The following is a 25,052-nucleotide window of genomic DNA, read 5'->3' on the forward strand; positions in this document are numbered from 1 at the left end:
CTCCTAATAGTTGTAGAGCTGTAGAAAAGATAACGAAAGCATGAGCTCTTTAACCTAGGGATAAATATTGATAGATGTGCATCACAATTAAAAGCAGAGACTTTGGAGTTCAACTTCAGCTCTAATCTCGTTCCCAACTTTACTAGCTGTGTCATCTTGGAAAAATTACTCTCTGAGGCTTTTTCTCCGACTATAAAGGGGAACCTAATATTAAACAATCTTACTGGGTTGTTTGGTTAAGTAACTGGTATCTATAAAGCACTTTCTATTTCCATTAATGTGAATGCCAACCACAAATGCTTAATAAAAAGTAGTTACTGATGTGAGTAATAATAAATATAACACTCGTATGACTTTTTTAATTTACAAAATTCGTTCACCTACATTTTCTCACCTAAGGTTCACAAAAATCCTGAGAGGTGGATAATATCCCCATTTTAGAGATAGGTACACCAAAGAAAAGAGAGTTGGTAAAGCTTCCTCAAGTAGGATTATGTAGAGGTCTTTCCAATAGGAAGTGAATGCCCAGTCCCTGGAAGTTCTAGCAAAGCTACCCTGCTTGCTACCTATTGTAAGAAATGTAGCAGAGATCCCAGCTTTTGGAAGGAAGGGTGCCTGATTTGGTGATTTCTGAGATTGCATACTTGGTCATTTTTTCACACATACTATATATATATCTATATGTGTGTGTGTATATATATATATATATATATATATATATATATATTATTGGAAACTGTTCAATGATCTGGGGATACAACATAAACAAACAAGCAAAAACCAACCAAACAAAAAAACTTCAAGCAGACAAAAACCCCTGCCTAGAACTATACGCATATAGAAGTATGTGTAAAATAGATAATATATAAAATACAAAAATATGAAAATATATAACTTGATTTTCGTTTTTTGCACATACTCTCCATCTATGTACCCATTAAATCCCACCACCTCTCCGCGCCCTCTCCCCACCCTAAAAGTATTGGGAACTAGACTATTCTGTTTTCAGTTTGTATGCCACACCCCTCAGGGGTCAAGGTTTATTGGAAGCTCCCAGTCCAGAGAAGCGGGCGGGGCCTTGGATGTTTCCGAAGGTGGAAGGAGAGACCGCGGAACTAGTGTTCCGGCAGTTATGGTTCTCGGTGGGAAGCCAATTCTGAGGACCGGTAGTGGAAGGCTCCCAAGCTAGTTTCCGGCCACCTCAGCGGGAAGCGCAGACGCAGGCGGCTGGGTCTTCGGCTAGTGAGCTAGAGGTATAACTGTTGTCGCGGCAGAGGAAGTCAGGAGAACGTCTCCGGCCACCCCGGCCAGTGTTGGGTCCCTGTAGCCTGTGAAGATGGTGTTGCTTACGATGATCGCCCGTGTGGCGGACGGACTCCCGCTGGCCGCTTCGATGCAGGAGGACGAACAGGTGAGCTCCGAGATCCCCGCGACCCCAAGTCCCTGCCGGAGCTCTTCTGTCAGTACCGGATTTCTTCTTAGAACCCGGGAGACTCTTGCACCCTCGACCCCTCTGAGTTGCTCTTTTAACCTTTGGCAGTGGAGGGACGACTTGTGAAAAGAAATCTTTCCTGACGGAGGAGGTTTATTTTTGTCTTACCTGTTTCTCTACAGAAAGACGCGCCGGTGTAGGGAAGGTTTCGGCCGATTGTGATCACCCAGTGGTAACAATCACTGTGGGTAACTCTTAAGAGACTTTGTTAAAATTCGGAGTTTCTAATTTTCTGCTGCTGTTAAGGCTGACAGGTCCTGGGAAAAATCAGCTCCTAATTCTTCAAGCTCTTCTGTGGCACTTGATCCTTGACCTATCTTGATGGCATCTTTTGAAAGTGGGTGAGAGAATACTGCCACAGGTAGACACCTGTTTGAAGTTGAGTGCAGTACTTTCAAGGTTATGCCCAGTTCCCACCTCCTCCAATAAGCCTTACTAAATTTCTGCTGTTGAAATTATAACTCCTGTGTTATATTCTTGTAATGCCTTGTTCTTTTTATTTTACTATGTTCCTTTGTCTTTCAATAATTTGAATTTCCTAGGAGGCAGTAGACAGATCTTAATCATCTTTGTGTTTCTCATAGCTTTTACAACAGCAGTTTTATGCTAGCACAGGTGCTCAAAAGTGTATTGAATTGATGAAAAAAAAACAACCACCACCCCAGATATCTTGAAAAGAAGCTGCTTTGTGCCTTACAATCACAAGGGAAATTTCTTGTGTGGGACTGGTTTCTGGAACAAGGTTGGGCAGTCTCTGAAGAAGGGAGGCTGAGAATGCAAATTATGGAACTTATTTCAAGTGTACAATTGTCGTTCACTTTCTCATTCACCCTAAGTAGTTAAAAAACAAGACCAAACTTAAGCCTAAAAAAAGTGAGTTCTAGGAAAAATTATTTTGTACATATCTCTTCTTAGGCTTTTCATTCATACAGTGTTGAAAAAAAAAACCCATTATTAAACACATAAATTGTGTCAAGCGTTGTGATAATACAGGAGGTTAGAGGACACAGTCCCTACTTTCATGGAGTTTATAGTTAATGGGAAATCCAAAAACTAATGCATCTCCACTACTATGGAAGAGGAAGATGGCTCTGTGGCTGTTTTACTTACAGAAAGGTAAAGTTCAAAGGCACTTTTACCTCACTCCTTTACCTTACAGAAAAGGTATCTAGTTTGGTTTTGGGAGACCAGAAGTCCTCCCAAAATAAATGACTTTTCTAAACTGACAGTATTGTCTAGTCATAAGGAAAGCTTTTATTTGGTTATACGCCTTTTTATTTTTATTTATTTATTTATTTATTTTAAAGATTTATTTTATTCATTTGACAGATCACAAGTAGGCAGAGCAGCAGGCGGGAGCAGGGAGTGGGGGAGCAGGAAGCAGGCTCCCTGCTGAGCAGAGAGCCTGATGTGGATTGAGCTAGAGCTCAATCCCAGGACCCTGAGATCATGATCTGAGCTGAAGGCAGAGGCTTAACCTACTAAGCCACTCAGGTACCCCATTATATACCTCTTTTAGGTTTGACTTGGAAATCTGTTTATTTTCACATGTAGGAGAATAGTGATACTGATCACAAAGTTGCAGGTCATGCTAAGTGAAATATTTTCTATTCATTGGACAAAACAAAGTCTAATCATTATAGTGTGCCCTTAATTTTCAATTGTGAAATACTTTTCTCCCAATCTGTTAAGAATTTTCAAGGACCACTCTACAGAAGGAGTGGAATTATTAAAATAAATGTAGGAATATGACTTGACAAGGGAGATAGTGCGGGAAAATTCTTGTTGAAGGATATGTACATAGTTTGGGAAAGGGTTTTCCCAGGGAGAAGTCTGGTCGGTTTATTGCACTGAATTTCAGTGTGGGCAAGGAACGCAGTGAATTGAAAGGCTATTTGATATTAGTAGTTCCTTATTCTCTGCCTGGTACTTTACTGAAAAAAAAAATAATTGAGATATTTTGTGTTTGTGTGTGTGTTTAAAGATTTTATATATTAGTGCTTTGGGGTGCACTCACAAGTGGGGGAAGGGCCAGAGGGAGAGAATCCCAAGCCACCTCTGCATGGGGCTTGGGGCTCCATCCCACAACCCGAGGTCACTGCCCCAGCCAGAATCAAGAACTGGAATCAAGAGTCGGTCACTCATCTGATTGAGCCACCCAGGCACCCCTATTGTGTGTTTCTTAATTTAATTCCAAAATAGTTGTTGATTTATCAGGATGGGTTACTCTGTTTAATTGACAAGGAAAGAAGTTTTCCACAAAAATATTTTTGCGATGGCAGTTCCATAATTATTTCCATTAGGAATTTGGACTTTGAGGGCTCCTGGTGGCTCAGTTGGTTAAGTATCTGCTTTCGTCTCAGGTCATGGTCTTGGGGTCCTAGGGTCGAGTCCTGCATCGGGCTTCCTGATCTGTGGGGAGCCTACTTCTCCCTCTGCCTCTTCTTCTCTCTCTGTCTCTCATGAATAAATAAAATCTTTAAAAAAAAAAAAAGAAAGGTATTTGGTCTTTGGATAGTAAGAGTCTTTCCTAAACTTTTAATATCTATAAAAATATGAATCCTAGATTCTTTTTTATTATGATAATAGTATACAGAACATTTATAGAATACCTACTAAGTGCCAAGCATTGTGCTAAAGCCTGTCAGGGATATGGCATTCACATCAGTCTTCATTCATTCAGTCACATTCATTCAGTCTTCATACCAATCATATTAGGATAGTTAGTATGTTTATTATTCCCATTTATAGATAGGAATCTCCCAACTTAGAGATGAGAGGTTTTTTTTGTAGGAGTCAGGTAGCTAATAAATAGCATGATGGTATTTTTCATCAGTTTCTTAATGTCTGCATTGTTGATATTTCATATCAGATGATTCTTTGTTGTGGGAAACAGTCTTCTGCATTGTAGGAGGTCTCCTAATACCCCTGGCCTCTACATCTTCAATGGCATTAGCACTACCATCACCACCACCTTCCCGTTGTATAATACTCTCAGACATAGCCAGGTGCAGTTGGCAGAATCACCCATGGTTAAGAACCCCTGATTTTTCATCAGTAACTGTCTGACTCTAGTGTAGAGCCTTAGTGCATAACTGGTACACTTTACTGCCTTGTTCTGAAAACAAACAGACAAGCAAACAAAAAACATTTTAAATCATATATTTACTTCTTAGGAGTCCAGAAACAACTTTTTAAGAAATGGATATTTCAGCCAAATAATTTTATAGTTACGTACCTTAATTTTGTTCAGTCCAGATAATTCAGTGCACTTTTTCAATTATTTATACTGATCATTGATATCCTGTGTTAGGTGGTTAGTAGATGCTAGTTCTATACAAACTGCCTTTCTACTGGAGTTGAACATTTATTCAATATTATTCAACAATATTATTATTGTTATTATTATTATATATTGAATAATGTATTATTCAAAATAATACAGTAGAGATTCAAATTTAAAAAATAATTTAGGCAGAGTATCTCATGCACTGTTTCCTCTGCTTAGCTGCTTAGTCAGGTGGGGTGGTAGAGAAATGAACTTTTTAAATCTAGTTTCTGATATTCTGTTTCCTTTCTTGTACCTTTCTGGTATGTTTCTCCTTTTTTGATGTTTGTTTCTTTATCTACCTTTCTTCTCTACCTCAAAACGAAGGCTGTTCCCTTTTCTTTCAATTTGCCCCAGTTCTGGAGACTTGAAGAAGGTGTTTATCTAACCAAGTATTCAACAGGGAGCATCAAAAAAGCAGATAGTCTGTTGTACATTTAAACTGCCACACACACCCCAATTACTGAGGTTCATTAGTCATTGTACTGTAATTGCTTTTAGAGGAAAATGGTTGGTGCTTCTGGCCTTTGACCAGCTGAGTTCAATAGGAATTTAAAAATGATAAGAGCTTAGCTAAACATTCTTGTAAAGACAAAAGGTGGCATTTGATATAATTAATTGTTCACCAGACCTAGGTGATAGCAATAAGTATTATAGTTGTATGTTATATTTCTACCCTGTACCTTTTATATTATATATGGAACCAAATCTAAATATGCTATTGGATGACCTCGAATTAGTTTCAGGATTTGTCCAGACATTCACATCCAGTTCACTATTGGATCTAGCACATCTTTCCATTATACTTTATACAAGGCTCATCAAGTTGTTCTAGATGAAATGGAAAACAGAATGAGAATATCTAATCTAACTGTTTTTCGGTAGTCTAGTGACTATGGGCCCTTTGTGACTTTAATCTTAAAAGCAAACTGAGGGTCTGTCTGTACAGTAGTGAATATGTTGTTTTGTGAGATCTAGATCAGAGCTGCCACAGTTTCTTGAGCATTTCCTGTGAAGTAGACTTAATATCAAATAGTAAGATCACCCAGAAGGTGAATCTGTTATCACCAAAGCAATATTAATTGTAGAGGTGGTATTAGCATGCTTAGGAACAGGGACTCCAGAACTAGACTGTCTGGGTTCAAGTTCTTGCCCCTCCCCTTATTGGCTCCTACTCCTTGAGCAAGTTTTACTTCATATGCAGAAAATGGGCATAGTAGTTTAAATTACCTCATACATAACTGTAAAGATTATTTAAGTTAAATTATGTAAAGTGTTCAGAACAGTGTTTGGCAGAAAGTGAGGGCTGTCATTTAATTTTATTAATTTGCCTATTTCTGAAAAATCTTTTCTGGTTTCATTTTGCCTTTCTGAAAGTTCACATTGGAACTGTACATATTTGTGGGTACAAATATGCAATAAACAGGAATGGGCAAATGAATAATTCCCCATTACAAAGCTTGTCTGTGCTTATTGTAGATAATTCAGTAAATATGTATAAACAAAAGAACCAAAATGTTAATGGTGATTATTACTAAAACCCCTACTTAAATTATACCCATTTTAATGTATAATCTTAATCTTTGTGTATATGAATAAAATTAAATAATGGGTAATACTGTAAGACTTTCACCTATTTTTTTCACTTAGTTTGTAGTGAATATCTTCTCATATCATTATATATTATACAACATTTTAATGGCTGTATAGCATTCCTATATATAAAGATACCAGATGTTATTTAACCAATTTCCTATCCTATAACTGAACAGTTTTTATTTTTATATGCATCTGTAGTTATTTTTTTTTTTTTTTTTTTTTTTTTTTTTTTTTTTTTTTAGGTTTTAATTTTTTTATTTTTATAAACATATATTTTTATCCCCAGGGGTACAGGTCTGTGAATCACCAGGTTTACACACTTCACAGCACTCACCAAATCACATACCCTCCCCAATGTCCATAATCCCACCCCCTTCTCCCAAACCCCCTCCCCCCGGCAACCCTCAGTTTGTTTTGTGAGATTAAGAGTCACTTATGGTTTGTCTCCCTCCCAATCCCATCTTGTTTCATTTATTCTTCTTCTACCCACTTAAACATCTGTAGTTATTTTTTAAGATACGGTATGTACATATATTTTCAAATACAGAATTGTTAGATAAAACAATATGCAAAATTTTATAATTTCTAATACATATCACAAAAATGACCATCAAAAAGATTGTGCCAGCATTGTGTTCTCGGCGATGGTGATGCAAATGGAACCAGTACTGTAAAATGTTGGTTGGCATGCCATAATCTCTCTAATCTCAGTGTCGTGCATTGGCAATCACTGCTTTGTTCATTGAAAGTCCCTGAAACTGTAGCTTGCTTTTGTACATAGCTTCTTGTAGTCCATACAGTTATTAGTTTCTTTTCTCTTAGGTTGCCATAGTGTTTATAATACTTCTTAAAAAGTCAAAGGATTTGTACCAGTCTTTGACAGTTTTTTTTTCCCATTTATTTCTTCAACTCATTCCTTTAATGTGCTCACCTGCCTTTAGCTGTCAAAAAAGAGTTTTACTTAACCTCTGTGGTTGCGGTTGTTTTTTTTTTTAAAACATCTTTTATTTATTTATTAGATAGAGAGTACAAGCAGGTGTAGTGGAAGAGGGAGAAACAGGCTCCCCGCTGAGCAGCAGGCCCCGTGTAGGGCTTGATCCCAGGACTCCGGGATCATAACTGGACCAAAAGTTAGACGCTGAATTGACTGAGCCACCCAGGTGCCCGCGGTTGTGGCTATTTTTAAAATACCAATTTCTGGGGCACTTGTTAAGCGTCTGCCTTCAGCTCAGGTCATGATCTCAGGGTCCTGGGATCGAGCTCCCCACATTGGGCTCCCTGCTCAGGGGGAAGACTGCTTCTCTCTCTCCCTCTCTCACTTCCCCTGCTTGTGTTCCCTCTCTCGTGGTCTCTCTCTGTCAAATAAATAAAATCTTTAAAAAAAAATAAAATACCAATTTCTGAGTTTCACCTCTGCAATACTGATTTAATTGGTTTGGGGTAGGGGAAGATAGGGCTTGAGTAGTTTTTGTACAACGCAGGTGATTTTAGTGTAAAGCCAAGGTTGGAAAATCATTGATCAATGTTGATATTATTTCTTGGCACTTTAGTAATATTTCCAACTTTATTTGCATCCCTCTCTGTCTAATGTAGGGTCAGATCTCTTCCAAATGCCACATATATAATGGCATTGGTGAAGCAAGCAAATTGGCTAGTACCATTCAAATTTAGGAATGTGGATATTGTGCACTAGTTCAAAGCATGTGATAGTATTCACTCTCCTTTACTAGCTATGGAAAAAAAGTACATGCAATACAGGTTAATATAATAACATTAATATAGATCATAATGTTAATTATTGTTAATATGTAAATATACACATATGTACATATATATGTTAATATAGAAATATTTCTCAAGTGAAGAGTATCTTTTTTTTAAGATTTTATTTATTTATTTGACAGACAGAGATCACAGGTAGGCAGAGAGGCAAGCAGAAAGAGACGAGGAAGCAGGCCCCCTGCTGAGCAGAGAGCCTGGCGCAGGGCTCTATCCCAGGACCCTGGGATCATGACCTGAGCTGGAGGCAGAGGCTTTAACCCACTGATCCACCCAGGCGCCCCATCAAGTGAAGAGTATTATAACAAATCATTGCCATAGAGGCAGTACTAAACAAGATAAATCTACAAATAGATAACTTCTAGTGGTGTCTGCCTAACTCTTCTGGTTCACTTCCTGCTTATTTACTTCCTTTCACACTGAAATTTCCAGTTCATTATTTTATTTTATTTTAGATTTTATTTATTTATTTGAGAGGGAGCGCGTACGAGAGAGCACTGGGGGGAGGCAGAGAGCATGAGTGAGGGGAGAGGCAGACTCCCTGCTAAGCAGGGAGCTGGATGCAGGCTCTATCTCAGGACCCTGGGATCATGACCTAAGCTGAAGGTAGACACTTAACGACTGACCTGCCCAGATGCCCTCATTTTAAATATAGCTTAGAACCCGCTACTTGTACGTTTGCTTATCTGCCGCTTTGATAATTTTATCATTGCTTCCTTGTTTTTATTCTTAACTGAGTGGTTCACTCTCTAGAATTTCTGGGTTTCACTTTGTATTTTCTAAAAGTTAGACCTCAGATCCAATCCACAGATCTTTTGAGGAAGAACCTCAAATAAATGCTTTTTTAAGGTACACATTTAGTTATGAAACATCTCTCAAGGAGATACTGTGTTCTAGTGTTCAAAATAAATAATCTAAAATAAAATAATTCCTTTCTATCAAATGGCAAAAGTCCCCTCCCCCCCCCCCCCCATGCTGTATGTGGATGCATAAAAAATGTATATTTGTTTTCCATTTCCTTTTTTCCTGTTCGGAACTAATTGGTTAGTGAAGTATGATGTTCTCCTTTTGAGATGACACTACTATTTTCCTCATTAGGCTCTTTTCCTTTTTTTAAAAATTATTAAACTATTTAAAAATTGTTCAAGAAAATACTGCCTGTAATTCTATCATCTGAATGTTGTTACTTTCATTTTGTATGCATATGTCCCTTGCTATCCAAACTCAGAAACCAAATAGATTTATTCAGTAAAGAATATTTGACTTTTCAGTCTCGGTCCTTACTCTTGCTCATTTTTACCCAGTTGCATTATAGTGTTTCTAGTAATTAGCAGTTACGGGTGCATACATTTAGTTTTACTTAAATGTTCAATACTGTAACACTTTGTGGAAGATTTTGCTTGATATTCCAAGTAAAAATGAGATTCATTGGTCTGTTTTTCCTAGGACTTTCTCAGGTATAGAAAATGTCGTCCAGTTATGTGCCAGTAAGTGTGCAAATGAAATGAGTTAGGAGGAGACCACTGACCTAATAGTGGAAAAAACACTTGATTGAAAGTTAAGAGTGCCTTAAAGACAGTCGAGAAGTACAGTTTGCTTCTTGGCAAATAGTGTGATTTTCTTGAACAACTAGGGGTTTGGTCTTCCTTTTTGCTCTAACATTCGGCCATTTTTCTTTTGTTAAAAATGAATCTTACTAACCTTTAGTTAAAGATCTTATTTACATAGAGTCCTCATAGTATGATGCTGCTGACTAATTGTTTTGGCGTTTTTTTTTTTTTTTTAAGATTTTATTTATTTATTTGACAGACAGCAATCACAAGTAGGAAGAGAGGCAGGCAGAGAGACAGAGAGAGGAAGAAGCAGGCTTCCTGCTAAGCAGAGAGCCTGATGCGGGGCTCGATTCCCGGACCTGGGATCATGACCTGAGCTGAAGGCAGAGGTTTAACCCACTGAACCACCCAGGCGCCCCTGTTTTGGCGTTTTTTGTGTGTGGAAAATTCTTAAATGAAGGTGTTTTCTTTCAGTCTGGCCGGGATCTTCAACAGTACCAGAGTCAGGCTAAGCAACTCTTTCGCAAGTTGAATGAACAGTCCCCTACTAGATGTACTTTGGAAGCCGGTGCCATGACTTTCCAGTGAGTATAATCCCATTTCTTTGTGATCATTTAAGTATGAGATACAGTAGATATAAGTACACCTGATAAGAATGGTAATAATTATTTAAAAGTAAAGAAAATTTTAAAAATACTTTCTCTTCATGGAAGCAACTTCCCTGGCTCCAGTTCTGCAAGACAGAGATCTTGGTTTGTTTATTAAATTTGATTACAATAAATGAACTGTTATCCTGTGTTTAATGAGTGCTGTACCCATCGTGTAATAAAAGATAATTTTTTGCTTTAGGAGCTTCTTAAAGCCAACATTTACTAACAACACAACCTTGAAAAGTCACATACTTCTCTAGGCTCCGTTACCTCTATAAAAATAGGGAACATGGTCCTAGTTTTGTGAGGGTAATTTAAGAGCATCTCAGTCGATGGTTATATAGGCAGTGCATATAGCCAAAAGGGGGATCAAAAGGACTTTATTGAATTTCAAATTATCTACAAATAATTGGTATTAAATGTTTAATACATGTCAAGTTTAAGGGTGATAAAACAGGAAAGATTTTTTAAAAAGAGGGCAAGAAGATTAAAGGAAAATAAAATAGGATTAGCTAAGTAATCCTTGCTATTTTAGGAACTCAGAAGCTAAGATAATAGAGACCTGGGAGGGACCTGCTGTTTAACTTGAAAGGGAAAATAAAAGATCTCCACCCATTAGAAAAAAACAAGTATACAAAACCAAAATGAAAACAAACCCTGGTTTATTGGTTAAGAAAGTAGTAGATATTAAGTTTTGTGGGGTTTTTTTTTGTTTTGTTTACATTTTATGTATTTATTTTTTGGTGGGCAGCAAAGCCAGGTTTATTGAATGAAAGTAAAGTTCATTGAATGTTAGCGTACAAAGCTCCCAAAGAGGCTGGGGACTCCAAAGGTTTGCCTGGATGTTAAGTTTTATAAGCTATTAATTTGTGTAGTATATGAGATACTTTCCACAAATCCAGTTTTCAACATCAAAAAAATAAATATAGGGGCCTAATTATATATAGCATTTTTTTAAATATATATAGCATTTTTATCTCTACCATGGGTTAAGAACATTTTCTTCTATATGGTTCCTTTAGTAACTTTATAATCTCTTCTCATCCATAATTTCCATCTAAGAGCTATTTATTAAAGATTATCCTTTGACAGACCACATGTTAAGTTCTGCCTTTCATGTCCATAGCTTTTATGAGCTTATCTTATTAGCAGAGAGAAACATATGTGCAGACAACTAAACTATGATACCGTAGGGCAAGAAGTGCTGTAATTCAGTTATAAATGAAATGCTTTTGAACTAGAAAGAAATTCCCATTTGTAGGGAGTAAGTTTTGAGGAAAGGGGATAGAAGGAGAATACAGAGAAATTTCATGGAAAAAATTATAGTAGAATCAAGCATATGAAAATGAACAAGGTTTTTCCAGGTACATAAAAGGGTATTACAATTAGAAATATATATTTATATATAAGCAGAAGTCCGTGAGGATGTAAAAGAACCCAAGTTTGGAGACGAGTCTATACCTGTTTTGGAGCCACAAGTACTATATCAAAGAGTATCATTTTATTTTGTAGGTGTTAGGGAATCCTGAGTGTTTTTAAGCAGAGTAATAGGTCATATTTACTCTTTTGGAATAAAATTGATAGTTTATTTTTTTAAAGATTTTATTTATTTATTTGACAGAGAAAGATACAGTGAAAGAGAGAACATAACGGGGAATGGGAGAGAGAGAAGCAGATTCCCCTGCTGAGCAGGGAGCCCTATGCAGGGCTTGATCCCAGGATCCTGGGATCATGATCCAAATCGAAGGCAGACTCTTCTTAACGACTGAGTCACCCACGCGCCCCAGGAATAAAACTGGTAGTTTAGAAGATGGTCTAGATTGAAGGCAAGGAGAGCAGTCGATTCGGATGCCCAAGCAAGAGAGAGAACAGCAGCAGCAGCAGCAGCAGCAGCAGCAGCAGCAGCAGCATTATTTTAAGGGGCCTGAGAGATTATATGATATACTGTAAACTGCTCTGTGGAGTCCCAGGATGCATTAGGAGCCACATAGTAAGATTAGGGATAGGGGTATATATAATACTTTATGCCCTTATACTCCTACTTAAACTAATGACCTTCTGATTTTATTTAATGTACTTGGTCCTCTGAATATAATTATTGCTGAAATAAAGAGTACCATGGCTGGAAAGACATTTGAAATCACTGAGTGACCTAACCTCTTCCAAGAGATCTCCAGACATGTAGTCATATAGACATATAGCTCCTTCCAGAGTGCCAGGGAGCTAAGAGGAAGTCAATTCTGTTACTGAGTAGTTTCTGATACTGGATAGTTTATACAGAGTTCTATCCTGGGAATTAGGGAATATTGTTTGTCGTAAGGTCATTATCTGTATCCAGTAAACACCGTGGCATTAATGTCCAATCTTTTTTTTTTTTTTTTTAAGATTTATTTATTTATTTATTTATTTGACAGATCACAAGTAGGCAGAGAGGCAGGCAGAGAGAGAGAGGAGGAAGCAGGCTCCCCGCTGAGCAGAGAGCTCGATGTGGGGCTCGATCCCAGGACCCTGGGATCATGACCTGAGCCAAAGGCAGAGGCTTTAACCCACTGAGCCACCCAGGTGCCCCTAACTTCCAACTTCTAAGCATCCACCAAAATTTCCAGTCCATTGTTCTTAAAACTGGAAGGAGTTTAAATATGTGTATACTCCTTTTTATTCATAATCAAAAGGTAGATGGAGTCACAACTCTTGAGTTTTTAAGAAAAAGTCTTAGCTATTAAAATATTTTTGCTGAATTATATAATAATAAACGTATTTAAATATTCCGTTTTGGAATATGATTCTAGTATTAAGATGATGTTTGATATTTGATTCCAAGGATTTGTGGTTTGAAATTGACTTTCTGATTTAGCTAGCCTCAAAGGGCTTAGGCTAGAATATTTTCAAATGTTTGTAAGGCACTGAGAGTCTGCTTCAAGTTGTTGGATGTATTGTTATTCTATAGACAACTTTTTCTTGTTGTTTGTTTTTTTGTATTTTTTGTCTCTCCAGCTACATTATTGAGCAGGGAGTTTGTTATTTGGTTTTGTGTGAAGCTGCCTTCCCTAAGAAATTGGCTTTTGCCTACCTAGAAGATTTGCACTCAGAGTTTGATGAACAGCATGGGAAGAAGGTGCCCACTGTGTCTAGGCCCTATTCCTTTATTGAGTTTGGTAAGTTTTTTGCTCTTCATCTCTATATCAAGAGAGCAAACAATATGGAGAAGCTGTTTGTTACATTGACAATAATTCTGATGCATTTTTTTCTGATGTTTACTTACTGAAGGTTTGAATTCTGTCTTTTATATTCCATTTCTTTTTGTCCTTTTGAATGAATGAGACTTCTTCTCAGTAGTTTTCTCTGGTCTTTTGATCTTTTTCTTAGAACTTGTTGCCCTTTGCCCTTTTTTGTGATTTGGTTTGATTCATCATCAAAACTGTGTCCAAAGATCTACTGACTGGTATATAGTAGCTGAGTTCTCCCTGCCCCCAGTAAGGCTCATTTCCTGGAAATCAAAACTTGGAAATCAGAAAGAAGATGGTTCTTTCAGATCCTCTGGTTAAAAAGAAAAAAAATAGCTGGAAAAGGTATGGTGCTGGGGAGAGATAACATTTATTACATGCAGAAATAGTGAGTGTGGATGTCCATGTAAAATAATTACAGAAAGATTCATCACCAGTTAAATATCTGATGGCAATAAATGAAAGGAAATGTCTTGAGTACCCTAAGTAGTGGAAGTGAGAATAAGTATGATTAGACTAAATTATTGCTATTTTTAGTTAAAACAGAAATTGGTTTTACTGTTTCCAAATTTCTGGAGTGTTATTAATTTGCTAGATAAATGGTTATCTTACTTTTGGAAATAAAGAAAATTTAGCAAAACATTCCGGTGGTTCATAACTACAAACTCTCCAAGTGCTAATTTTTATAATGTCTGGTTTTTCAAATTTTGTTTTGAAGATAGGGTCCAGTAAACCCAAGGAAAAAAATAAGAATAATGTATCAAGGTCACATAGGAAATAGTTGGTACACTCAAATTAGTTTAAAGGATTGAATACAAAGATGAATGGGTTATAGGCGAACCACAAAGTACAGTAACCTGAGATCAGTAATACAGTAATTATTTTTATCCCTAGGCCTGAAGGGATAAGAGAAAGGAACAGTTTTTGGAACTTCGAAGGAAAAAATTTATAGAGAAGGCCAACTTGAGAGGAGCAATAACATCTGGTTGGAGGGATACTGCCAGGGTGACTTCTCAGGGAGAGGTTGGGAATAAACACCCTAATGTCACTATCTGCTCTCATGCCTCACCCTTGGGATTCCCCCATTGGCTGAACCTAACCAGAAGTACCAGGCCAAGGAGCCCACGATGTGGTCTATGCAGGTCAGCTTTCTGAGGCAAAAGCATGGTGCAGAAAGGTGGAAAGGTCTAAGGAGGCAATGAGAGGTATCCAGCCCATGTAACTTATGATTTTTGCCCAAAGTTGAAAATAAAGTCTTTAATAATAAGTTTTTCTTTTTACAGGTTTGAGAAATACAGACATAGGCTAGCCATGAATAAGATTGCAGTTTTGTAGTGGGATTTTTGCTTTACATGAAGTTTAAGAACAGAGTAAAATTAGAAATGTATGTTAAAGAAAATACTGGAGAAGAATAAATGAAACAAGATGGGATTGGGAGGGAGACAAACCATAAGTGACTCTTAATCTCACAAAACAAACTGAGGGTTGCTGGGGGGAGGGAGGTTGGGAGAAGGGGGTGGGATTATGGACATTGGGGAGGGTATGTGCTTTGGTGAGTGCTGTGAAGTGTGTAAACCTGGTGATTCACAGGCCTGTACCCTTGGGAATAAAAATATATGTTTATAAAAAATAAAAAATTTAAAAAGTTTTAATAGTGCTAAGGTTGGGGAAAAAAAAAGAAAATATTTTAAGACAGTGTTTTTCTCCCTTTTGATGATAGAATAACCCTTGCCATATTAACCTATAGTGATGCTAGATTATTGCCAGGATCCTTTTCAGGGAATGTGAAGAATTAAGTAGTGAAACCCTAAGGATCCTTGGACCATGTTTTGAAAATCTCTGCTTTCAGGAAAGGCTTACTGCAGTGGGTCTTAATTTCTCTAAGATCTTGAGAGCAGATACTTCTCATTTAAAGGTGTACTGAGGACAGACATTTCTCTTGATTGGTAATCTATCCGCATTTTATAAATGAAGAAATCAAAACTCAGATTCTGATGCTCACTCACAAGCTTGCTTAGCCATGGACAATTGCAGATCCAGGACTAAACTCAAAACTTCCTATTCCCTACAGTACTTTGATGAACAAAGTTGTTCATGGTCACTTCTCTTCATTATTCTAGACACCTACATTCAGAAAACCAAGAAGCTCTACATTGACAGCCGTGCTCGGAGAAACCTAGGCTCTATCAACACTGAATTGCAAGATGTGCAGAGGATCATGGTGGCCAATATTGAAGAAGTGTTACAACGGGGAGAAGCACTCTCAGGTATGTAAAGCATTAAGAGTCCTCCTATAGACAAGGATAGCTTATTTTGGGATACTTTTTTTTGCTGTCAGATTCTGTCTAGCACTATTAAGAAATCACCTCTTAGAGACAGATTACAGTATAAGACTTCCAATATAATATTTTTCCCTAATATGATTAGTTTTTATTGAGTTGGAACATTGTGATGGTCTCATTCCATATCAGAAGCAATCACTGCTTCCAATATATTTACAACATTGAATATTTACAGAAATACATAAGGGAAATAAAAGAAGAATGAGAGGAAATTGTCAAAGATTTATTGCAGTGGTTTTCTGGCTAGCCACTTTGGGAGACTTTGTTGCTGTCAGATCAAATGTCATAAAAGGCCATGCATTCCTCTGCTGAAAAACTTAACATTTGTGACTACAAGATAAGATCTAGTCTCTAGTCTCGTTTCTTTTCTTTTTTTTACATTTTTATTTATTTATTTTTAATTTCGGTGTTCCAGAATTCATTGTTTATGCACCACATCCAGTGCTCCATGCAGTATGTGCCCTCCCTAATACCCACTACCAGGCTCACCCAACCTCCTACCTCCCCTTCAAAACCCTCAGTTTGTTTCTCAGAGTCCACAGTCTCTCATGGTTCGTCCCCCCCTCCAGTTTTCCCCAACTCACTTCTCCTCTCCATCTCCCATGTCTTCCTTATGCTCCACAAATAAGTGAAACCATGTGATAATTGACTCTCTCTGCTTGACTTATTTCACTCAGCATAATCTCTTCCAATCCTATCTATGTCAATACAAAAGTTGGGTATTCATCCTTTCTGATGGAGGCATAATACTCCATAGTGTATATGGACCACATCTTCCTTATCCATTCATCCATTGAAGGGCATCTTGGTTCTTTCCACAGTTTGGCGACTATGGCCATTGCTGCTATGAACATTGAGGTACAGATGACCCTTCTTTTCACTACATCTGTATCTTTGGGGTAAATACCCAATAGTGCAATTGCAGGGTTATAGGGAAGCTCTATTTTTAATTTCTTAAGGAATTTCCACCCTGTTTTCCAAAGTGGCTGCACCAACTTGCATTCCCACCAACAGTGTAAGAGGTTTCCCCTTTCTCCACATCCTCCCCAGCACTTGTTGTTTACTGTCTTGTTAATTTTGTCCATTCTAACTGGTGTAAGGTGATAGCTCAATGTGGTTTTGATTTGAATCTCCCTGATGGCTAGTGATGATGAACATTTTTTCATGTGTCTGTTAGCCATTTCTGTGTCTTCTTTGGAAAAGTGTCTATTCATACCTTCTGCCCATTTTTTGACATTGATTATCTGTTTCGTGTGTGTTGAGTTTGAGTAGTTCTTTATAGATCTTGGATATCAGCCCTTTGTCCGTACTGTCATTTGTGGAATATCTTCTCCCATTCCATGGGTTGCCTCTTTGTTTTGTTGACTGTTTCCTTTGCTGTGCAGAAGGTTTTGATCTTCATGAAGTCCCCAAAATTCATTTTCGCCTTTGTTTCCTTTGCCTTTGGAGACATATCTTGAAAGAAGTTGCTGTGACCAATGTCGAAGAGGTTACTGCCTATGTTCTCCAGGATTCTGATGGATTCCTGCCTCGCGTTGAGGTCTTTTATCCATTTCAAGTTTATCTTTGTATGTGGTGTAAGAGAATGTTCAAGTTTCGTTCTTCTATGCATAGCTGTCCGGTTTTCCCAACACCATTTATTGTAGAGACTGTCTTTTGTCCACTGTATATTCTTTCTGTTTTATTGAAGATTATTTGACCATAAAGTTGAGGGTCCTTATCTGGGCCCTCTACTCTGTTCCACTGGTCTATGTGTCTGTTTTTGTGCCAGTACTATCCTCTCTTGGTGATCACAGCTTTGTAGTAAAGCTTGAAATCAGGCAACATGATGCCCCCAGTTTTGTTTTTCTTTTTCAGCATTTCCTTAGCAGTTCGGGGTCTCTCCTGGTTCTATACAAATTGTAGGATTGTTTGCTCCAGCTCTTTGAAAAATGCCAATGGATCAACTTACATTTCATTTTTACTGCGTGCTTATAGTATGCAAGGCATTTTGTTCTCTGTAATGGAAGATAAGGAGATTGCAAACTTCTTTCATGCTCTCTAATTCACAAATGTTCTGCCTCAGCCCAGTCAGCTTCCTCACCATCCCAGACTTGTTCTTTTAAGATCCAGATGAGGACTATCTCTTCCAAGAAGCCTTCCCTGATTCTGATAGCCCACATCACATTAATCTTTTTTGTCCTTTAAACTCTTAAGACACTTAGCTATGTAACAGTTTTTTTAAGCACATATGGGTGTGTACACGTATATGTATACCTGTGTACTTAACTAATTTGCCTTAAAATACATGTATATTTACCTAATGTTTAAATGTTACCTCAGTGTTTAATGTACTCTTTAAATGTAATATGTATGTATTTCATATCTATTTCATATACTTGATTTATTTCTCTCACAGTAATGACCACAAATCATTGCCTTAGTGAGTATTTCATGAACTCAGCCTTGTGATGTTATTCGTGGGTAGATGCGTTTTCCTTTATAATGAACTGCAGATTGTAACCTTCATGGTAGTTGTTCCAGCAAATAGCTTCACACTCTTTAAACATCAAATTTTGGATGAATGAGTCTATAAATTTTCCTCATAACAGTCTTACTGTTTCTTCCTGGGATAAGAGAGACCAGAACAGGAATTTTTCTTTATATCAAAAGTGTATATATGGTCAGTTTATCAAGTGTAAAAGGATTCTCTTCTAGTGCTAGCTGATTGGAAAAGAAGACAGTTGACCTTTGAACAGCATGGGGGTCAGGAACTCTGTATAGAACTTTTGACTTCCTAAAAACTTAACTACTAATAGCCAACTGTTGACTGGAAGCCCTCCCCTTAACATAAACAGCCAGTTAACATGTTATTCTGTATGTTACACATATTATATACTATATTCTTACAAGTAAGTTAGAGAAAAGAAAATGTTGTTAAAATCGTAAGAGAAAATACATCTATAGTATTCTATTAAAAAAATTCATGTATGGGGCACCTGGGTGGCTCAGTGGGTTAAAGCCTCTGCCTTCATCTCAGGTCATGATCTCAGGGTCCTGGGATCGAGCCCGGCATCAGACTCTCTGCTCAGCAGGGAGCCTGCTTCCCTCTCTCTCTTTCAGCCTGCCTCTCTACCTCCTTGTGATCTGTCTGTCAAATAAATAAATGAAATCTTAAAAAAAAAGATTTAAAAAAATTCATGTATGGAAGTTGAGAGGCAATGTGGGGGTTTAGAGGGTAGGAAAGGAATAAATGAAACAAGATGGGATCAGGAGGGAGACAATAAGACAATAAGAGACTCTTACTCTCACAAAAACAAACTGAGGGTTGCTGGAGGTAGGGGGGATAGGGAGAGCGTGTTTGGGTTATAGACATTGGGGAAGGTATGTGCTTTGGTGAGTGCTGTGAAGTGTGTAAACCTGGTGATTCACAGACCTGTACCCCTAGGGCTAATAATACATTATATGTTAATAAAAAAATTATTTTAAAAAATTCATGTATAAGTGGAATGTGCACAGTTCAAACCCATGTTGTTTAAGGGTTACCTGTACGTTTCTAATATTAATAACTTCATCTGATTGGGAGGATAAGAAACATTGTCATTGTCACAAAGTAATTTATAGGTAGCATAAGGGAAGAGACATCACTTGAACCCTTTGTGTTAGGCAATATGGTAGGGGGACTTTATTATTTTATTTATTTATTTTTATTTTTTAAAAGGTTTTATTTATTTATTTGTCAGGAACAGAGAACACAAGCAGGGGCAGAGGCAGGCACAGGGAGAAGCAAACTCCCTGCTGAGCAAGGAATGAGACGTGGGACTCAATCCCAGGACCCTGGGGTCATGACCTGAGGTGAAAGCAAATGCTTGACTGAGCCACCTAGGCATCTCATGGGACTATATCTTTTTAAAGATTTTCTTTATTTATTTGAAAGAGAAAGAGAGTGAAAGTGTGAACTGCGGGAGGGATAGATGGAGAGAGAGAGAGAGAATCTCAAGCAGATTTTACATTGAGCACGGAGCCTGACATGGGGCATATCCCATGACCCGGAGATCATGATCCAAGCCAAAATCAAGGAGTCAGATGCTTGACTGAGCCATCCAGGCACCCCAGGGGGACTTTACATATATCTTACTCATGCTTTAAAGTAATCTCTTGTGAATTGGGTGGAATCAAACCAGTTTTACAGATAAAGAAGCAGACTCAGAAAAGTTAGGTATCTTGCTTTTAGTCACACTGCTAGTGCCTGACAAAATTCATTGGCCTCTGCAGATCCTTGTCCATCTTCAGTGTGTGATAGTTTTAAATGGATATATAAACAACAAGAGCTGTTAAATGTAGCAGAAAGTAGATGATGTGAAGTGAACAGGGAAGACTTCTTGAATTTTGATAGACCAGGAAGAAGTGAAGAGTGGTATTTTAAGAGGGAGGAATAAAAAGCATATCTGAACAGAGCATATCTGAAGGATAGTGAAAGGATTAGCCTACCTCAAAAAATGTTTTCTTCCTCTTTAACTTCTTCATAATAAGAATCCATCTTTTATGTCTTCTTTCTCTAATTTTTTAAAAGATTTACTTGTTTATTTGAGAGAGGGAGAGAGAGGGCATGTGATGGAGAGGGGCAGAGGGAGAGGGAAGAGAGGGAGAGGGAAGAGAGTCCCCAGTGGACTTTGTATTGAGTGCAGACCCCACTGGGGGGCTTGACCCCAGGACCATGAGATCACGACCTGAGCTGAGACCAAGAATTAGTTGCCCAACCATCTGCACCACCCAAGTGCTCCTCTAATTTTTTTTTAAAAGATTTATTTATTTATTTTAGAGAGGGAGAGAGAGAGAGTGATCAGGGATGAGGGGGAGAGGGAGTCTTTTGGGGGATGGAGGGCAGCAAAGCAAGGTTTATTGAGCAAGAGTGAAGTGATAGTACAAGGCTCCCAAGGAGGGAGGGGACCTAAATGGGTTGCCCAGAGAGAGAGGGTCTTAAGCAGACTCCCTGCTGACCACGGAGCTCAACATGGGGCTTAATGTCATGATCCGAGATCACAACCTGAGTCGAATCAAAAGTTGGACGCCTAACCACCTGCACCACCCAGGCACCCCTCTTTCTAATTTTTGGTTTTAGAGCTAGCCTGCCGTGCTTTTAAGACCTAAGTAGCTCCTGTGGGTTCTTTCAGCAATATAAAATTATGCCCATTTTTACTGCCTAAAATAGCTGTTTCTTTTAAGCCGTGGGTTTTGTTTTTTCATTTAGGTCTGTCATTCTATTAGACTGTAAGTTCCCCAAATAGAGGGGTCGTGTATGTTGTGATCATCATTGTATCTTTCAGCACTTTCCTTGGTGCCTGTAACAAATATTTGCTCAGTGACTTCTCCCATCGGTGGCTTTGTCTTCACGATATCATGTATTCTAAATGTTCCTGTGTAAAGGAATTCTCCCAACTATTGTTTATTTCATATGACTTAATATTGTTCTGCTGATTGCTAAATCACTGACTATTGCCAGACTCTGTTTTGGGCACTGGGGATATAGCAGTAGACATAGTAGTTAAGAACCTCTATCTAGTAGAGTGTCCATTTTAGTAGACTGGCTGGAAAGATTCCCCACAGCATTGTCATGGTTATTTCTCATCTCCTAAATTTTCTTATGTGACTGTTTTTCTTACAGGACAAATTGCTAATTTAGAAGTGGCTATCATTCTTTTATCATTAAGTAATAGCACATTTCTCAATCAACTCAGTCTCTATTAAGCAACTCCAAATATTCCAGAAGTATTCCCTAAGGAAGAACAAATTCATATTGCAAAATAGTTTTTTTCCAAAAATTTAAAGAACTAAAATGATCAGAATTCATTTATATCACACTGAGAATTTGTTTGTATTATTAAAATATGTCATGTATTTTAGTCCAGTCTCGTTGCTTCTCTAAGTGCTCACGTAACAGTTATAGAAGGCAGTTACATTATACATGTCCTTTGTGAAAAACAAAACTTTGCAAAAGTTTCTAAAAAGCTTAATTTAGTAGGTATTGGTGGTTTTCCAGCAACTGTGATTATATTTTAGTTAAAAGACAACTTTTCTGTGTCTGTTGAAATATAATTTCTAGTAGCATCATAATAATTTTTACCGTGTAGAGAATCTTGGGAATTTGGTAGCAGCCACCATTAAGATATAGCTCAATACTCAGCTTCTGATTAATTGAATTTTCTGGTCACTTGAGTCTTATCTTACATGGATTATCATTTTTCAAGGGATGAGAGAATATGACTTAGACCATTAAAAAATGATGAAGATGTTTATCATCAACTAACACTTCTCAAAGGCTTATCATATCCAAGGATTATGTTCAGTTTACAGCTGTTCTCATGTACCTATAATCCTGTGGTACAGTTAGTGTTGTTATCCTCATTTTATAGATGATGAAACTGGGTCTTAGTAGAGACTAAGTGAATTGACCAATGTCCCATGGCGGGTGTAGCTGAGATTCGAACCAAAGACTCTAAGACCAGAGCCAGTACTCTTAACCACCTCACTGTACAATCTCAAGAATTTGAACTTAATTTAGTCTGGTAACTTTAAAATGCAGTGTAGTTTTTACAGTGCATCAGGGTCATAGGCTAACCCTTAAAATAAAAACTATGTAAGCTTCATGGTTGTTTGGTATGGTCCCACTCGTTTAAGTTATTTTTATGCTTAGTACATTAGACAGAATACTTCAGGGACTAATTACTGTTTTCCCTTTTTCCTCTTTGACAGCATTGGATTCAAAGGCTAACAATCTGTCCAGTCTGTCCAAGAAATACCGCCAGGACGCGAAGTACTTGAACATGCGTTCCACTTACGCCAAACTTGCAGCAGTCGCTGTATTTTTCATCATGTTAATAGTGTATGTGCGATTCTGGTGGCTGTGAAGTAATGAATGCAGTCACTGGCAAGGGTGAACTTAGACCCCGGCAGGTGTATGTTTTCAGGAAGCTGAGCTCGCAGAGATGTGTATTAGAATTCCAAGTGGAACTTCTGCCTCTAAAGACCTTGCAAGGAAAGACATGCCCTGAAAATGAAATGTTACACCTCATTTGATGAAGCTTACCCCTTTGTAGAAAGCCTCTTTTGGGGGCAGAGGCTTTCTCTGGGTGCTAGGCTGTATACATTAGGGAACAGTAGATTGTTTTATTTTGTTTTTTCCCTCCCAGTGTCTTTACATTTTTAAACAGCACTGAGTGGGGCATTTTCTTTCTCTAATGGAGTCATCAGTGATATCTTGCTTAGCCAACCTGTGCTAACAACAGGCTGAAATTCCTTCAGAGAAGGCAGCCCATTGGGAAGTTTTATGCCTCTATCTAATCAACATTCCTTTTGTTGGTGACATTTGTGATTTTCAGTTTTTGATGGCCTTGTAAACAAGACTCCACTATGTGAAGGTTAATTGCTGTGCTACAAAGATCTTGTCTGTTGGCCCCTATAGGAAGTTAACTTTTGTTGTTTTCCTTTTATGACATTTTGCTTATTGCACAACTGCTTTAGGGTTAAATGAATTATATTAAGATGCCTTGAAATTATATTATAGCACTCCTTGATTAAGAAGCTAAAGTGTTTTCTGTCATTTACTCCTTAAAAGACTTAAATTTAGTTTGGGACATTCTTAATTTTATCTTTCAGCATCCGGTTTATATTAATAGAAGATTAAGTACAGCATACAGATAGCCAGAGTCCCCCGACTTAATGGGAAGAAAGGCCCAGCCTGTCACTACAGTTTTGTCCTGCCCCTTCTTTCTTTCTCCACTGTAGTTTTCCCCACTCTCTTTCCCTCCTGCTGACATTTTAAAAATTTCTCTGCACCCAGAAGTTTCATGTCCATAGGCATCCTCTCAGGATATTCTCAAATTTCAAAATGGAAAATGTTTAGCCGTGTAGTTAGATTTAAATTTTTATAGAGCATCTACTCAAACTACTAAATACCTTTATCTGAGAAAGTCTCTGTGAACACCTCATACCTACTTCAGTTTATGTAAATTCTCTGAGAATGTTCTAAAGGTAGATAACTCATTTAAGTGGCTTCTATTAACAAATAAAAGTACCTGTGATTTTTCCCTTTTTTGCTCAGGGATGATGGGGATTTCCTTTTACCTTCTGAGGTAGAATTTTTTAAATGGGGAGAATAGACCTTTTAAATTATCACAAGGGTCTACAATATAACCTAGAATTTACATATACTGCAAATATTTCTTTAAGTTGTACAAGAAAATGAGCCAACTTCTTACTTCTTAACATCTTTGGAGAGAGAACTTTAACGAGTAAACAATTTTATAACTAAGGATCATCAAAGCTACTGTCTTGATTCCTGGTAGAGAAAAAAAAATTCTATTACCTTAATAACAAAGCAAGGAGAAGTGGCTTATTTTGTTTCTGATAAATTTACAGAACTAGAATAACATTTTTTCTTTCCGATTTGGACCTACGTCTGCCAATTGGAGTATGTGTGCATGAAATATGAAGTTACTTTTTATAGAGAATAAGTGCTTTTAAGTCCCTACAAGGCTTGTCCCTAGAGTAATGATGTTGGTAATAAAAGCCTGAAAGTCTGAAAACCTTAGTGGAACCATAGGATTTGGTTCTTCTATAGGAGTGGAGAGTGGCAGCTCGTTGTTGAGAGTTGCATGCAGCAACCAAGTGGCCAGCAATGAAATAAATACTTCTAGAATGTTCCCTTCAGTGTGAAGTTTTGTTATATAGTTATTTTGTGTACATGAAGCTTCCTGGGTACATTTCTGCCAAACTCACTGGGTTAATTAAAAAATGAGGATGGCGGCAGAATGATGAAGAAAGGAATGAGAAAGTGGTTTAATGTTAATGATGGTAGAAAAATGAGAACAAGACTGTCATGATGTGGCTCCCACTTCTGTTCTTTATGGGAGGTAGCAGGAAGATGTGACCAGATGAAATGTGTCCGTAACCAATGAGGCATGTAAAACAGGATGTGATAAATGCTATCTAGTGTTATTGGGGGCACATTAAGGAAGGACACCTAATTTACTTTGGGAAGAAGTGTGATAAGAAAAGGAGAATGAGGTATTCCAGACAGAGTCAATAGTTTGTGCAATAGCATGAG

At 37.7% G+C, this 25,052-nt stretch overlaps 1 protein-coding gene across 1 annotated transcript; it reads left to right on the top strand.

Annotated features, from left to right (window-relative positions):
* The first annotated feature begins 1,176 nt into the window (after positions 1–1,176).
* On the top strand, positions 1,177–24,648 carry SEC22B (SEC22 homolog B, vesicle trafficking protein). The gene is made up of 5 exons (XM_004771036.3): positions 1,177–1,411; positions 10,226–10,335; positions 13,396–13,556; positions 15,746–15,892; positions 22,700–24,648. Exons 1-5 carry the CDS (start codon positions 1,337–1,339, stop codon positions 22,852–22,854), a joined length of 648 nt encoding a protein of 215 aa, XP_004771093.1. The 5' UTR covers positions 1,177–1,336; the 3' UTR covers positions 22,855–24,648.
* Positions 24,649–25,052: the final 404 nt, after the last annotated feature.

This window comes from Mustela putorius, unplaced genomic scaffold, assembly GCF_011764305.1.
Source record: "Mustela putorius furo isolate JIRA1106 unplaced genomic scaffold, ASM1176430v1.1 tig00000585_pilon_pilon_pilon, whole genome shotgun sequence".
NCBI lineage: Eukaryota > Metazoa > Chordata > Mammalia > Carnivora > Mustelidae > Mustela > Mustela putorius.